A 16,424-nucleotide genomic window follows, 5' to 3' on the forward strand; every position below is an offset into this window, starting at 1 on the left:
CCGTGAGGGCCCCTTCCAGGAGACTGCTCCGGGCAGTGTCGGGGCGCCCTGGGGCCCTTGTCCTCTTCCGCCCGTCTTCCTCCCTGGGGCCCAGCACTGGCCTGGGCGCTCTGCGTGCCGTAGTCCAGGCGCAGGCTCTGCGTGAACACCACCTCGCGCTCTCCGCGGGCACTCCGCACGATGTCCACCCCGGGCAGCATCTGGTCGGCCGGGAGCGTCTGATAGGAGAGCAGCTCCAGGGACAGCGAGAAGGACACCGGCACCTGAGCACAGGCAGTGCTTGGGCCCCTGCACCCATGTGGGAGACCTGGAAGAAGCTCCTGGCTCCACCCTGGCCCAGCTCTGGTCGTTGCAGCCATCTGGGGAGTGAACCAGCAGATGGAAGATCTCTCTCTCTCTTTCTCTCTCTCTCTTTCTCTCTGTCCTTCTCTAACTGTGCCTCTCAAATAAATAAATCTTAAAAAAAAATAGACTTGGACTGGCGCCGCGGCTCAACAGGCTAATCCTCCACCTGCGGTGCCGGCATCCCGGGGTTCTAGTCCTGGTTGTGGCGCCGGATTCTGTCCCAGTTGCCCCTCTTCCTGTCCAGCTCTCTGCTGTGGCTCGGGAGTGCAGTGGAGGATGGCCCAGGTCCTTGGGCCCTGTGCCCGCCATGGGAGACCAGGAAAAGCACCTGGCTCCTGGCTTCGAATCAGCGCGGTGAGCCGGCTGCGGCGGCCATTGGAGAGTGAACCAACAGCAAAAGGAAGACCTTTCTCTCTGTCTCTCTCTCTATCACTGTCCACTCTGCCTGTCCAAAAAAAATAAATAGACTTGGACCATAGGGCACACAATTCTACTCATTATCGGGAGTTAATTTATTTTCACTCTTTAGTGAAAACTTCAAGAACCTGATTTGCCACTGAGCCTGGAGGTACTGAGAAGAATGTTTGATTTCCCTGCTTTCCACATGTGCTTTTCCTTCCTCTTCGACCTGCTAACCACATGAGAGAGCGACTTGGAAGTCATAATCCCCTTGAGGTTCCACCTGCTAGCCTGTTGTTCTTAACCCTTTCAGTTCAGCACGTCACAGTCCAACAACACAGAGCACATACAAAGCAGAAATCCCGTAAGCACCGCCAGCCTGCACACCCCATGCCCACGGATGACTAGTAATAGCCTGGAGTATACCTTTCCAGAACTTTCTTTTCCGTGTACAGAAGTACTCAGACCCTCACGGAGAGCAGGAAGGGCAGAGCCCGAGAGATGGGTGCAGGAAAACTGTCGTGGGACCCCCAGTGAAACCCAGGCTCGCGGACACAACGTGCAGCAGACCTGCCGGTGACAGGGCTGGAGGGCGCACAGAGCAGCGAGCAGGGCAGCTTTGCCTCAGTTCCTGGACTCCCTGGGGCTACAGGGGAGAATCTTGTAGATGAAAGCTGGCGGTGAGGGCTGGTGCTGCGGCGCAGTGGGCTGAGCCTCTGCCTGCAGTGCCAGCATCCCATGTGGGCGCCAGTTCGAGTTCCGTCTGCTTCTCTTCTGATCCAACTCTCTGCTTATGGCCTGGGAAAGCAGTGGAATTTTTATTCATCTGTTAGACTTGTTTAGAAGCTGGTGTTGAGGCTGGCGCCGTGGCTTAACAGGCTAATCCTCCGCCTTGCGGCGCCGGCACACTGGGTTCTAGTCCCGGTCGGGGTGCCAGATTCTGTCCCGGTTGCCCCTCTTCCAGGCCAGCTCTCTGCTGTGGCCAGGGAGTGCAGTGGAGGATGGCCCAAGTCCTTGGGCCCTGCACCCGCATGGGAGACCAGGAGAAGCACCTGGCTCCTGCCTTCGGATCAGCACGATGCACAGCCGCAGCGGCCATTGGAGGGTGAACCAACAGCAAAAAAAAGGAAGACCTTTCTCTCTGTCTCTCACTATCCACTCTGCCTGTCCAAAAAAAAAAAAGAAGAAGAAGAAGCTGGTGTTGTGGCATAGAGGGTTACAATGCTGCCTGTGGGGGCTGCTGCTGGGGTAGAGCCAGTAAAGCCACCGCCTGCAGTGCTGGCATCCCATGAGTCACAGCTGCTCCACTTCCGATCTAGCTCTCTGCCTGTGGCACCGGCACACCAGGTTCTAGTCCCGGTTGGGGCACCAGATTCTGTCCTGGATGCTCCTCTTCCAGGCCAGCTCTCTGCTGTGGCCCGGGAAGGCAGTGGAGGATGGCCCAAGTGCTTGGGCCTTGCACCCGCATGGGAGACTAGGAGGAAGCTCCTGGCTCCTGGCTTCGGATCAGCGCAGCCTGCCGGCCATAGCAGCCATTTTGGGGGTGAACCAACGGAAGGAAGACCTTTCTCTCTGTCTCTCTCACTGTCTAACTCTGCCTGTCAAATAAAAAAAAAAAAGAAAGAAAATAGCTATTTCTTGTCTTATCTCAGAGGTAGTAAAATTCCTGGTAAGGCCCAGGGAGGCTGCTGTTAGAGAAGACGAACTCTGAACTACAGCCCTGGCTGCACACGGCCCCTTTTTCAAGGTCGGTAGGCCTGCCTCCGGGCAAATTAATAACTCGTGCACCTGAGGTTAACATCCTTAAAAAGCTGATTTTTGTGTTTATAACTGGAGAGAAGTGATGGACTTTGATGCTTAGGCACACGGTCTAAAGAGCACTCAGTTTTCACTCGTGTGGACTCACCTGCTGGCCACGTGTTTGTGCTCACTTCACACTTTGTGCCGGCATCCCATATGGGTGCCAGTTCAGGTCCTGGCTGCTCCTCTTCTGATCCAGCTCTCTGCTATGGCCTGGGAAAGCAGTAGACGATGGCCCAAGTCCTCGGGCCCCTGCACCTATGTAGGGGACCTGGAAGAAGCTCCTGGCCCCTGGCTTCAATCAGCCCTGCTTTGGCCATTGTGGCCATTTGGGGGGTGAGCCAGTGGACAGAAGACCTCTCTCTCTCTGCCTCTCTAACTCTGCCTTTCAAAGAGACAAATCTAAAAAAAAAAAAAAAAAAAAAGCTGGTGTAGGAAAACGAAATATTGTGGTGAATAACTTTGACTTCTCTGTTTTTTAAAAATGGTTTCATGACCTTTGCTATTTATTGACTTGGGAGGCAGAGAAACAGTGTCAGACACAGAGAGAGCTCCCGTGCGCCTGCCAGCTCCCCAGACGGCCCTGGCAGCCCCGGCCAAGGTCGAAGCTGGCATCCAGGACTTCAGTCCAGGTCTCCCTCGTGGGCAGCAGGGACCCGGCTGTTGGAGCCATTGCCTGCCTCCTCCCAGGGTGCACAGTAGCGGGGACGAGGAACTGGCAGCAGAGCCGGGACCTGCACTCAGGCACGCCCATACAGAGTGAGTGCATACCTCTGCCCTAACCTGTGAGGCAAGTGCCCAGCTGTTTTTGTTTTTTGAGATTTTTTATTTAGTTCAGAGGTAGAGTCACAGAGTGAGATGAAGAGAAAAGCTTTTCACCCACTGGTTCCCTCCCCGAATGGCCACAGCATCTGGAGCTGGGCCCATCTGATGCCAGGAGCCAGAGCTTCTTCCAGGTCTCCCACATGGACACAGGGGCCAAAGCACTTGGGCCGTCTTCCACTGCCTTCCCAGGTGCATTAGCAGGGAGGGGGATTGGAAGTGGAGCAGCTGGGACTCGAACCAGAGCCTGAATGGGATACTGGTGTTGTAAGCAGTGGCTTAACATAGGGTGCCACAGCACCAACCCCAACTTAGCACATTTTAACCAAGCCTTCCCGTCCCTCTCTCCTCCCTTCCCTCCTCGGCCTCTGGGAACCACCACGTCCTTTTACCGTCCGTGAGTTCCCCTTTGCTTCGGACTCCACGTCTGTGCGAGCTCCTGTGGTTCTTGTTTTCTGAGCTTGGCCTGTGTCTCTGAACACAGGGACCTCCTGCTCCACCCACGTTGTTGCAATGACGAGATTCCATGCTTTCTTATGGCTCAGCGCTATCCTGCTGTGTGTATGTGCCACAGCATCGTTGTCCAATCGTAAGCAGCACACTGTGCCACTTCTGGTTAGCGTGACTTTGATGTAGTGAACACGGAGGTGCAGGTGTCTCTTCAACATGATGGCTGCAATTTGTATTCCCACCAACTGTGCCCAAGGGTTCCCCTCTCTCCACATTCTCGACAACACTTCGTTTTGTCATTTTGATAACAGCTGTCTTCTGGGGGTGAGGTGATGTCTTATCATAGTTTTCATTTGCATTCCCTGATGATTTTGCCATTGGGTTGTCTGAGCTCCTTACATTTTCTGGATATCAATCCCTTGTCAGATGTCTGGCTTGCAAATATTTCCTCCCATGCTGTAGGCTGTCTCTTCAGCCTGTTGTTGCTTCCTTCACTGTATGGAAGCTCTCTGGTTTGATAAAATCTCATTTGTCTATTTTTGCTTTGGTTTTCTGTGTTTTGAGGTCTGGTCCAAAAAATTCTCACCCATTCCAAGGTGCTAAAGTGTTCCCTCTACGTTTTCCACTAGTGGTTTCAAACAGCCACATTTTCCACTGGAGTCTTTAATCTACTTTGAGTTGCTTGTTTGTTTTAAATATATTTATTTTATGTATTTGAAAGGCAAAATGACAGAGAGAGAGAACTTTCATTTGCTGGTTCACTGCCCAAATGCCTACAAAGTCTGGGGCTGGGCCAGGTCAAAGCCAGGAGCCAGGAACTCCATCTGGGTCTCCATCTGGGTCTCCCATCTTGGGTCCCCCGAACACCCTGCCTAACCCGGGAAGACAACCTGGAAGGAAGATACTGCTCGCCATCCCTGGGTTGCAGAGCAGGCCAGCAGCCTCCTTACACAGGCAGATGGGCTCTGCTATAGGCAAGTGGCCATAGTGCCAGGGAGGAGGAGTCCCTGGCAGGGGATAGGTGCCACAGCCTGCAGGGAGAGGCACTCCCTTCCCCCCCAAAGCAAGGCCTCCCTCTAGGGCAGCCTGGGAAAGCCATCAGCCTTGGCCTGCAGGGGACTTGGCATGCGGTAGGGGCCTGCCCACTTAATCATGCCATCCTAATCGTCTTATTTCACTGCTAGGCACGTGGACTCTGATGGTGCTGGGGTGCTGTGGCACAGTAGGTTATGCCACCACCATGGGGCTGGTTCAGATCCTGGCTGCTCCACTTCTGATCCAGCTCCCCACTAACGCTAATGCTCCTGGGATGGCGCAAGTGCTTCAGCCGGAAATGTGGTGGAGGCCTTTGTCTTTCTTTTTTTTTTTTTTTTAAACAATTAAGCTTTGAAGTTCTTTTAAGATTTATTTATTTGAAAGTCAGAGTTACACATTGAGAGGAGAGGCAGAGAGAGAGAGAGAGAGAGAGAGAGAGAGAGAGAAGTCTTCCATCTGATGGTTCACTCCCTAATTGGCAGCAACGTCTGGAGCTGCGCCGATCTGAAGCCAGAAGCCAGGAGCCAGGAGCCAGGAGCTTCTTCCTGGTCTCCATGCAGGTGCAGCGGCTCAAGGAATGGACCATCTTCCACTGCTTCCCCAGGCCATAGCAGAGAGCTGGATCAGAAGAGGAGCAGCCAGGACCCGAACCGACGCCCATGTGGGATGCCGGTGCTTCAGGCCAGGGCATTAACCCGCTGCGCTGCGTCACAGCACGGGCCCCAAGGCCTTTGTCTTTTAACTAAACTTGTTTCTAACTGACTTGATTAAAGTTGTGGAAGCCTCTCCAAGGTCAGAAGAAGAAACTGGAGGAATCTGTCCTGGGAACAGAATGTGGCTGTTGTCTGCGTGCCTATGAATGCTGACTACAGCTACCATCTGCTCCTGTGTGACCACTTCAGGTTCTGCTTGCTAGTACAGTGCAGAGAGGGCTCAGTGTGGGGGCGGAAAGCATCAGCAGTAACTATGTACCCGTGTGCAGCATTGTATCAACTCCTGCTGCCCCACTGTAACACCAGAATATCCAAGCAAATCTATGCATGTCGCCACAAAAGGGAGCCAAACAGGCTTCAACCACATATAAGGAAATGCTCCTTTGTGACCTGGGCTCAGGTTTTTGGGTAAAAAATTTTCACCTTACTTCCTGTTAAAAGGCCTTGGTGTCTTGTTTCTGTACATGAATCCTGCTGCAGAAGAAGCTCCTGGCTTCGGATCGGCCCAGCTCCAGCTGTTGCAGCCATTTGGGGAGTGAACCAGCAGAGGGAAGACCTCTCTCTCTCTCCCTCTCTCTGTCTGTAACTCTGCCTCTCAAATAAGTAAATAAAATCTTTTTTCTAAAAAAAAATTATTCCATGAGCCGTTCTCAGCTGTGTTTTTATGGGTGTATGCATAAATTTTTTTTTTTTTGACAGGCAGAGTGGACAGTGAGAGAGAGACAGAGAGAAAGGTCTTCCTTTTGCCGTTGGTTCACCCTCCAATGGCCGCCGCGGTAGTGCGCTGCGGCCGGCGCACCGCGCTGATCCGATAGCAGGAGCCAGGTGCTTCCCCCGGTCTCCCATGGGGTGCAGGGCCCAAGGACTTGGGCCATCCTCCACTGCACTCCCTGGCCACAGCAGAGAGCTGGCCTGGAAGAGGGGCAACCGGGACAGGATCGGTGCCCCGACCAGGACTAGAACCCGGTGTGCCAGCGCCGCAAGGCGGAGGATTAGCCTAGTGAGCCGCGGCGCCGGCCAAATTTTTTTAAGATTTATTTATTTATTTGAAGGAGTCACAGAAAGAGGTAGAGACAGAGGGAGACAAAGAGATCTCCCATTTGCTGGTTCACGCCCAGACGCCTACAAAAGCCAGGGTTGGGCCTGGCTGAAGCCAAGAGCTCAATCTGGGTCTCCCATGAAGGTGACAGGGACTCACATACTTGGGCCATCATCTGCTGCCTCCCAGCGTCTCAGCAGGGAGCTGGATCAGAAGCCGGAGTGGCCAAGGCTCAAAGCAGGTGTGTCCTGAGCAGTGGCTGAACCTGCTGTGCCACAGCGCCTGCCCCTAAAGGGTTTTATTTTTTAATGGAGACAAATAGTAGCCACCTGCCAACGTCACAGTGAGGACAGCAGGCTGCAGGCCTCACAGCACCTGAGCCGGCTGTCAGAGGCCGCGGCCCAGGGGCTGTGAGCATCCTGCAGGGGGGAGGACTCTGGCCAAGGGGACGCTCCCATCTGAGCCCCGTGCAGGCACCACAAGGACGTGAGAGGCGTCCTGGTGCACGCTGGCTCGCCCAGGAGTTGGGGGAGGGGACAAGAAGGGTGCAGCCAGGTGGGACAAAGGGAAGAGCGGAGGGAGCGGTCGGATTCTGGTCCTCATCCCTCTGCACCAGTCCGCCAGCCGGCGGGTTCCCCGCAGGCTCCGGGGCTCTGATTCCGAATGCAGGTCTGTGGGGTCTTGGACAGCCCCGCAGAGCACCACAGGTGGACAGCGGCCCCCGGACCCAAGACCAGAGCCAGCAGTGGGCCGGCAGCGGCCAGTCGTCCTGCAGTTGACGTCCCCCGGGAAGCCAGGCCGCGCCGCGGGCACTGGGGGCCGGCAGGGAGCTGGGAGGCCGAGGCGGGGCGGGGGCCGCAGCGGGCCCGGCAGGCGGCGCCCGAGAGCCAGGCGCCGCGTGACTCGTGTCCCGAGTCCGGCCGGGGGCGGGCCGGGGGCGGGCCTGGCGCTGTGAGCGCAGGAGCGCGCGACCGTCGCGTAAGGGTCAGACCGGGAGCAGGACCGCCGAGCAGGGCCATGGCGCGGCCCGGCGCCCGCCGCTGCTGCCTGGGCTGGGACTTCAGCACGCAGCAGGTACCCGTGCGGGCCCCGGCGCGGGCAGGCCGGGTGGCCAGGCCGTCGCCTGCGCGGCACCGGCGAGCGGGCGGCGCCGGGGCGCGGGGCTTCCCGGGGCGCCCGCGCCCCGCCAGAGCCCCCGCCTGCGGGGTGTGACCCCGGCCCCCGCCGGTCCCCTGGCGTCCCCGGGTGCGCTGGGCGTCCCCGGCGGGAAGGTGCGCGGGAGTGCCCGGGACCCGAAGGCGCCGAGCGCGTGCGGGGTCGGGAGCAGACGCCTGGGGACGCAGCGCAGGCACGCCGGTGACCCGGAATCGCGGACTTCGTCCTGTGTCTGCCCTCGGTCCGCAGGCCCGCACCTGCATGGGGTCGTGTGCTGGCCCGCGGTCCCGCAGAACCGAGCTGCGCCTGCAGACCGCGCGTGGGCGCCCCCGCTGCCTCCCGTGCAGCGCTTGGGAAACAGCCAGGATCGACCCCTTTGCTCTGGCGCGTCCAGGGAGCCGACCCTCGGCCAGTCCTAAGCTTCCCCGCCCCTCCTGGGGAAGAAGGCTCCCTCCTGAGTGTGGTGTGCGTGGCGCTCCCGCACCGCGGCCCAGGCTGCAGCAACTGCCCGGGGCCGTGCCTCCCCGGCCCACGTGGCCCCGGAGAGGTCATCACCTCCCCTCGCCCCGGACTTTCCCCGGGCTCCGGGCCAGGCGCAGGCGCCAGCTTACCTGCCCTAGCTCTTGGCCTCGGCTGATAGCGGAGCAGAGTTTACTTGAGATCCGGGTGCCTGTGCTTGGCCTGAGCACCTTGACCTTGCGATGAGCGGGTCCCCAGGTCACGCGCTGCCCCCTGGCCTCCAGGGGGGTCCCTGGGCTGAGCCTGCCACCTGTGGCGTGAATGACAGACCACGTCCAAACTTGCCTTCCAGGTGAAAGTCGTCGCTGTGGACGCGGAGCTGACGGTCTTCTACGAGGACAGCGTGCACTTTGACAGAGACCTCCCGGAATTCGGGTATGCACTCGGCGTGCGCGTGTGTAAGGGGCTGGGCTTTGGGCTCCTCTCCGAAACCTGCATTCGCACACCGCGCTGTTCTGACTTCGCCGGACTACAGCGACCCTGTCTTTCTTCTATACCTGGAGAACTTTCTCCCCCACTCCTTCCACCCACCCGTCCAGACATCCAGACACCCACCCACCGGTCCAGGCACCCACCCACCGGTCCAGACACCCACCCACCCATCCAGACACCCACCCACCCGTCCAGACACCCACCCACCTGTCCACCCATCCAGACACCCACCCAACACCCATCCAGACACCCACCCAACACCCATCCAGACACCCACCCACCGGTCCAGACACCCACCCGCCCGTCCAGACACCCACCCACATGTCCAGACATCCAGACACCCACCCATCGGTCCAGAAACCCACCCACCCGTCCAGACACCCACCCACTGGTCCAGACATCCAGACACCTACCCACCCGTCCAGACACCCACCCACCGGTCCAGACACCCATCCAGACACCCACCCACCCACCCATCCAGACACCCACCCACCGGTCCAGACATCCAGACACCCACCCACCGGTCCAGATACCCACCCACCCATCCAGACACCCACCCGCACGTCCAGATACCCATCCGCCCATCCAGACACCCACCCGTCCAGACACCCACCTGCCCGTCCAGACACCCATCCACCCGTCCAGACACCCACCCACCCACCCGTCCAGACACCCACCCGCCCGTCCAGACACCCACCCACCCACCCGTCCAGACACCCACCCGCCCGTCCAGACACCCACCCACCGGTCCAGACACCCACCCACCGGTCCAGACATCCAGACACCCACCCATCGGTCCAGAAACCCACCCACCCGTCCAGACACCCACCCACTGGTCCAGACATCCAGACACCCACCCACCCGTCCAGACACCCACCTACCCATCCAGACACCCACCCACCCGTCCAGACATCCAGACACCCACCCACCCGTCCAGACACCCACCCACCCGTCCAGATACCCATCCACCCGTCCAGACATCCAGACACACACCCACCCGTCCAGACACCCACCCACCCACCGCATCTGTTCACGCGTGCAGTGTCTGTTGAGACCTGCTTTGTGGCCTCACTGTGCCGGGTGCTAGGATTTAAGGGTGGACCAACAAAGGCATGGCCCTTCTCCCAGAATTCCCCTTTGAGTAGAGGAGACTGGTACCAAAGACTCTCACAAAAGAATATTATGGGGCCAATACTGTGGGGGAGCTGCAGTGCTGGCATCCCATCTGGGTGCCAGTTCGAGTTCTGGCTGTTCCACTTCTGATCCAGCTCTCTGCTGGAAAGCAGTGGAAGGTGGCCCAAGTCATTGGGTCCCTGAACCCACATGGGAGGCCCGGATGAAGCTCCTGGCTTTGGCCTAGCCCAGCCATGGCCATTGCGGCCATCTGGGGAGTGAACCAGAGGATGGAAGATCTCTCTTCCTCCCTCCCTCCCTCTGTCTCTGTAACTCTGCTTTTCAAATACATGAAATGACTCTTTTAAAAATTAATTTATTTTCATTTCGTTTGAGAGACAGAGACAGAGATCTTTCTTTCAAATGCTTGCAACAGCCATGGTTGGGCCAGGCGGAAGTCGGGAATCCAGAACTCAATTTGGTCTCCCATGTGGGTAGCAGGGACCCAGCTGCTTGAGCCGTTGTGTCCCGGGGTGAGCATTAGCTGGAAGCTGGAGCAGCAACTTGGACCCAGGCATCCTGATATGAGATGAGGGCATCCCCCAAGCCACTGCGTTTTGACGTTTGTGGTAAAGAAAAATAATCTAGTTTACATAACTATTTATAAACTTGTGTTTTCCAGAAATTTACTTGAGAAGCAGAGAGAGAGAAAAAGGCAGTGAGCACTCCCATACACTGGTTTACTCCCCAACTTTACACAAGTGCCAGGGCTGGGCTGCGGCCGGGGCGCTGGGAACTCAGCCCAGGTCTCCCATGTGGGTGGCAAGGACCCAGCACGTGACACCACTGCTGCTCCCAGGTCTGCGTTAGGAGGGAGCTGGTGCAGCAGCCTGAGCTGGATACAAGAACCAGTATGGGTCGTGGGCGCCTTAACTGCTAGGCCAATGTCTTTGTTTTTAAGAGGCTCTACTGGGACTGGCACTGTGGCATAGAAGGTTAAGCGTCAGCCGGTGCCGCGGCTCACTAGGCTAATCCTCCGCCTTGCGGCGCCGGCACACCAGGTTCTAGTCCCGGTTGGGGCGCCGGATTCTATCCCGGTTGCCCCTCTTCCAGGCCAGCTCTCTGCTATGGCCCGGGAGTGCAGTGGAGGATGGCCCAAGTCCTTGGGCCCTGCCCCTGCATGGGAGACCAGGAGAAGCACCTGGCTCCTGCCATCGGATCAGCGCGGTGCGCTGGTCGCAGCGCGCCTACCGCGGTGGCCATTGGAGGGTGAACCAACGGCAAAAAGGAAGACCTTTCTCTCTGTCTCTCTCTCTCACTGTCCACTCTGCCTCTCAAAAAAAAAATTAAAAAAAAAAAAAAAAAGAAGGTTAAGCCTCTGCCTGTGGCACTGGCATCCCATATGGTGCATGTTTAAATCCCAGCTGCTCCACTTCCCATCCAGCTCTCTGCTGTAGCCTGGGAAAGCAGTGGAGGATGGCCCAAGTGCCTGGGCCCCTGCACCCACCTGGGAGAGCTGGAAGAAGCTCCTGGCTCCTGGCTTTGGCCTGGCCCAACCCCGGCTGTTACAGTCATGTGGGGACTGAACTAGCGGATGGGAGATTTCCTTCTTTCTGTATCTCTGCTTTTCGAATAAATAAAATAAAAAATAAAGGAGGCTCTATTGAGATAGAATTTCCATAACACGAAATTTGCCCTTTAACAATTTAGAATTGAAGGTGGGCACTTAGCCTCGTGGTTACGATGCATTAGGATGCCCATGTCCCAAGTGGGAGTGCCTGGGTTCAGCACCTGGCTGAGGCTCCTGACTGCAGCTTCCTGCCAGCGCAGAGCCTCGAGGTGGTGGTAGCGGCTCAGGCAGGAGTCCCCTGGGCTTAGCAGCCGCTGCGCGTGAATTTGCACTTTGCCATCTGTTTCTGTGAGTGGAGACACGTGACCTGTGCTGTTTGTGTGTGGCTGCCTCACCACCGTCCTTTGAGAGTGTGTCCCAGGCTCCTGTTTTGTCGCTGCACCTTGGTACTTTGTCACAGGTGTTTCCACCACAGTCCATCTGTTCCCTTGTTCAGGGACACCTGCTGGGCTCTAGTTATCCCAAGAGGCTGCCTTGGCCTGTGTTGTGGTGCAACAGGTTAAGCCACCACCTGGGACGCTGGCATCGCCTACGAACCCTAGTTGGAGTCCCGGCTGCTCCACTTCCAGTCCAGCTCCCTGCTAATGGCCTGGAAAAGCAGCGGAAGGTGGCCCAAGTGCCTGGGCCTCTGACAGCCACTTGGGAGACCCGGATGCAGTTCCAGGCTCCTGGCTTCAGCCTGGCCCAGCCCCTGGCTGTTGCAGCCATTTGGGAAGTGAACCAGCGGATGGAAGATTCTGCCTCTCTCTCTCTCTGTATCTCTGCCTTTTAAATAAATAATAAATCATTAAAAATATTCATTTTTATTCACTTCAAAGGCTGAGTTAGATCTTCAAAGATCAGCCGGTTCATTCCCCAAATGACTGCAATGGGCAGAGCTGGGCCAGGCCACAGCCAGGAGCCTGGAACTCCATCTGGGGCTCCCGCATGGGTGCAGGGAGCTGCTTCCTGCTGCATTCCCAGGCACGTTAGCAGGGAGCTGGAGTGGACCTGGAGCAGCCAGGGCTCTAACCAGCGCCCATATGGTTTGCCGGCCCAGCAGGGAGAGGCTTAACCCGCTGTGCGGCAGCACCGGCCTCCACACTCCTTCTTCCTGGCCACTGCACCAAGCGACAGTGCCTGCCTCCAGGGGGAGCTCTGATGCAGGGAGCCCGCATTAGGGGTGTGTCCTGGGAGCTGCCACTGCAGGCACTGTGTGGGCCTCTGTGCCTTGGCAGCACTCACACCTCTGCCCTCGTGGCCCCCGGCGGCTGCAGGGAGGCCGCCTTCACTGGAGCCTTCCCGTCCCGCCACCCCTGCCCCGCGTTCTGCTTGCTGACTGCCCCTCGCTCCCCCTGCAGGACACAGGGCGGCATTCACGTGCACAAGGACGGGCTGACGGTCACTTCTCCGGTCCTCATGTGGGTGCAGGTAAGCCAGCCCCTCCTCACCTGTTCTGTCCCCAGCCTGTCTCAGCAGCCTGCTGAGCCCAGGGCCTCGTGGGGAAGCCAAGTCCGTCTGGCGGCTGGGGCTGGCCCAGCCGAAGCTGCCATCCGTAGCCCCTGCCCGGAGTCCCCCGAGTCCCACCTCTGAAATACCACCGGGCGTGGGCATTCGGCACGGGGGTTAAGACACCGTTGTCCCGTGTTGGAGTGCTTGGGCTTGAGTCCAGCCCCGCTCCCAAGTCCAGCTTCCTGCTATTGCCCACCCTGGGGGGCTGAGTGAGAGACAGAGAGAGAGAGCTTCAAAGATCAGCTCCCTCCCAGGTGCACAAGTGCCTGGACCCCACCGCCTGTGCGGGAGGCCCAGTTGGAGTTCTGGGCTCCTGGCTTCCGCTTGGTCCAGCTCAGGCTGTCATGGACATTTGGACAGGTGGAAGACCTCTCTCTCTGCCTTCTGGATGATGATGGTAATAATAATAATAATAATAATAATAAAAGAGCCGCGGAGCAGGTCTTTCCCGGTCTTCCTCTGCAGCTGGGCTCTGAGGCCTTCCCTGATTTGAAAGCACAGCTCCTGAGGTCTTAGACCTCAGCCCTCAAGACCCCTCAGTTCTCGGGGCAGGGGCATGCACGGTGCTGCCTTACAGCCTGAGCAGTCGGGCCAAGGCCAGGCCAAGGCCAGGCCTACCTGCCTAGGACCAACAAGATAGGAAGATGCCTGTGGCCACACCCGGCCCCTGTGGAGCCTCAGGGCCAGGAAGTAGCACACAGGCACCATACGGCCGGGCTGTCCCAGCCGCTCGGGGGACCGCAGCCCCTGGAAGTGGTGCCAGCCAAAGGCAGCACTCCTGAAAGCTGTGTCCGTCCTCCAGGACCCGCTCACCGGTCCCTCTCCTGGGTTGTTCCCCTTAGAAACCACTTGTTTTATGAGCCTGACTCACACGCTGGAGCTTGGAGTCAGGCACCGATTTCGCCAGGCACACCTCCTGGGGTGGACCTCAGACAGCTGAGCCGGGCCACAGGGCTGTGGGGGGAGGGTGGGGGCTGGAGGCCAGAGGCCCCAGGGATGAAGTCGTGGACATCGGAGAGGCCAGCAGCGGGGAGAGAGCTGGCCTCGGGGTTGAGGCCCGGGTGACTTCTGATTCTGAGAAGCCTCCAAGACGGACCTGCTGCCAGCGTTGCCATCCCTGCCGCACTGGGCCCCACGCCCTCCCCGAAACTTAGCAGGCGGGGCCCAGGGCATGAAACTTCCAGGGCGGGAGGAGCCCTCGTAGCACAGTCTGAGCATGGTAGGGTCTGCAGCAGCTGGAGCGACATCTCTGCCCTCTGGCGTGAATCTCTGAATTCCTGCCCTGCTGGGTACCACGATCCAGCTGCTCCCTGGGGTTTTGCTAAAGAGACGATTTCCCGGGACAGTGGAGGGTTTGGTGGAGGCTTGGACAGATAGTCGCCATGTCTGCCAGGCCCCTTCCGCCATGGGCTCCTGGGCACAGGGCGGTGAGGCCGGGAGCCCTCCTCCCCGCGCTGCCCATCTCTGTTGCAGCAAAGTCAGATCATGAACGTGGTGGGCTGAAGATGCACACGAAAGCCACCAAAACGTGCGCGCTTCGCTTCTGTCCACCTTAGCGCTTGGAGGTCGCAAACTGCAGAACCAGACTTTGAGGACTGGTGTGTCTATTCCACGTATTGAAGACATCTTTGGCCTAATGCACCTTGTTGTGTAATTGATGCCGATCGCGAGCCACCAGGGCCTTCTGCACCTGCTGGGACAGAGCCCCCACCCCCACCCCGCGTCCTGGCCCCCCAGCCCCGAGGCCTGGGGTCGCCCAGCTCAGTTCCGTGCAGTCACAGTGGCTTCTGCTCTGCTTCTCAGGCCCTGGACGTCCTCTTGGAGAAGATGAAGGCTTCGGGCTTCGACTTCTCTCAGGTCGTCGCCTTGTCCGGGGCAGGCCAGGTTCGTACGCAGCTGCCGCTTCCACCCCACGAGGGCGGCTGGCTTGGTGAGGGTGCCCCAGGGAGGGGAGGCACAGGGCCCGGGAGACGTGTAGCTCGCCTGCTTGCCGAGGCTCTGGGACACTCTGCTGATGAAGCGGTGCACGGACCTGGAGGCCGTAGAGGGAGTGAATAGAGGTGCCCGGAGGAGAATTTGAAACGGATTTGCTGAGACTGTCTGGGGGCTGTGCAATTGCTTTTCTGTTTCCTGGAAGTCAAAGCAGAGCAAGCGATGATGCCAGGGCTGGAGGTAGTTTGAGTTGTAATAGGACTGTAGACAACGCTCGGTGTAGCAGTCACACGCTGAGCCTCCACGTGCATTTTTTTTTTTTTTTTTTTGGACAGGCAGAGTGGACAGTGAGAGAGAGACAGAGAGAAAGGTCTTCCTTTTTCCGTTGGTTCACCCCCCAATGGCCATTGTGGCCAGTGCACCGCGCTGATCCGAAGCCAGGAGCCAGGTGCTTCTCCTGGTCTCCCATGCGGGTGCAGGGCCCAAGCACTTGGGCCATCCTCCACTGCCTTCCTGGGCCATAGCAGAGAGCTGGCCTGGAAGAGGAGCAACCGGGACAGAATCCGGCGCCCCAACCGGGACTAGAACCCGGTGTGCCGGCGCCGCAAGGCGGAGGATTAGCCTAGTGAGCCACAGTGCCGGCCCACGTGCATTTTTTTTAAAGAGTTATTTATTTATTTATTTATTTGAAAATCAGAGTTACACAGAGAGAGGAGAGGGAGAGAGAGGTCTTCCATCCGCTGGTTCACTCCCCAGTTGGCCGCAACGGCTGGAGCTATGCCGACCCGAAGCCAGGAGCCAGGAGCTTCTTCTGGGTCTCTCACGTGGGTGCAGGGGCCCAGGGACTTGGGCCATCTTCTACTGCTTCCCCAGGCCACAGCAGAGAGCTGGATCGGAAGCGGAGCAGCCGGGACTCGAACCAGCACCCACATGGGATGCTGGCTCTGCAGGTGGCGGCTTTACCCGCTGCGCCACAGCACGGGCCCTGTCTGGTGACCCAGGTGCTCCGTACACACTTATAGAATGAATGAATGTCAGGCAGTAGTGTTGTGGGCGAGGCTGGGCCTAACTTCGTTTTCCAGGTTCTCGCCTTTACTTAGAGAAGAATTCTAAACCCAGGCCCGGGCACGGCGCAGTGGGACAAACTTGGCTTACAAAGTGAGGGAAACGCACAGGCGCACTAGGGCCTGGAGCGAGGGGCCGGAGAAAGGGAAGGACCACCCCTGCTGTGTCAGCCCTGAGTCCAGTACAGGGGAGCCCACGCTGCGGTCTCCTAGCCTTTCACGTGCGCGGAAAGCCGGAAGTGTTTACGTGGCTCCGCCCCACGTCGCGGTGGGAGGCGGTCCTTCCTGGGCAGGGGTCCCCTGATTGACAGGCGGGTGAACACGGCACCACATGGAGGAGGCGCGGCTTCCGGCCGTGGCCTTGGCGTGGCCTCGGCTGTCCACGTTGTTAGGACGAGCGGCGCATGGGCCCAGGTCTGCGGAGCCCGCGGCCCACCGCAGCTCTCCGTGCCCTGCGGCCGCGGGAGGCGGGAGCGAGCCGTGCC

The 16,424-nt window shown here is 58.6% G+C and overlaps 1 protein-coding gene across 6 annotated transcripts in view; it reads left to right on the top strand.

The window, feature by feature from the left end:
* The first annotated feature begins 7,570 nt into the window (after positions 1-7,570).
* XYLB (xylulokinase) overlaps positions 7,571-16,424 on the top strand; it is a 45,661-nt gene continuing 36,807 nt past the window's right edge. For all 6 annotated transcript variants that reach the window (XM_062216297.1, XM_062216290.1, XM_062216262.1 and 3 more), the window contains exons 1-4: positions 7,571-7,677; positions 8,570-8,652; positions 12,793-12,862; positions 14,747-14,827. In XM_062216297.1, coding sequence (XP_062072281.1) covers positions 7,621-7,677; positions 8,570-8,652; positions 12,793-12,862; positions 14,747-14,827 — 291 coding nt within the window. In that variant the 5' untranslated portion in view covers positions 7,571-7,620. The remainder of the gene's footprint in view (positions 7,678-8,569; positions 8,653-12,792; positions 12,863-14,746; positions 14,828-16,424) is intronic.

Source organism: Lepus europaeus, chromosome 2 (genome assembly GCF_033115175.1).
Source record: "Lepus europaeus isolate LE1 chromosome 2, mLepTim1.pri, whole genome shotgun sequence".
Lineage (NCBI taxonomy): Eukaryota > Metazoa > Chordata > Mammalia > Lagomorpha > Leporidae > Lepus > Lepus europaeus.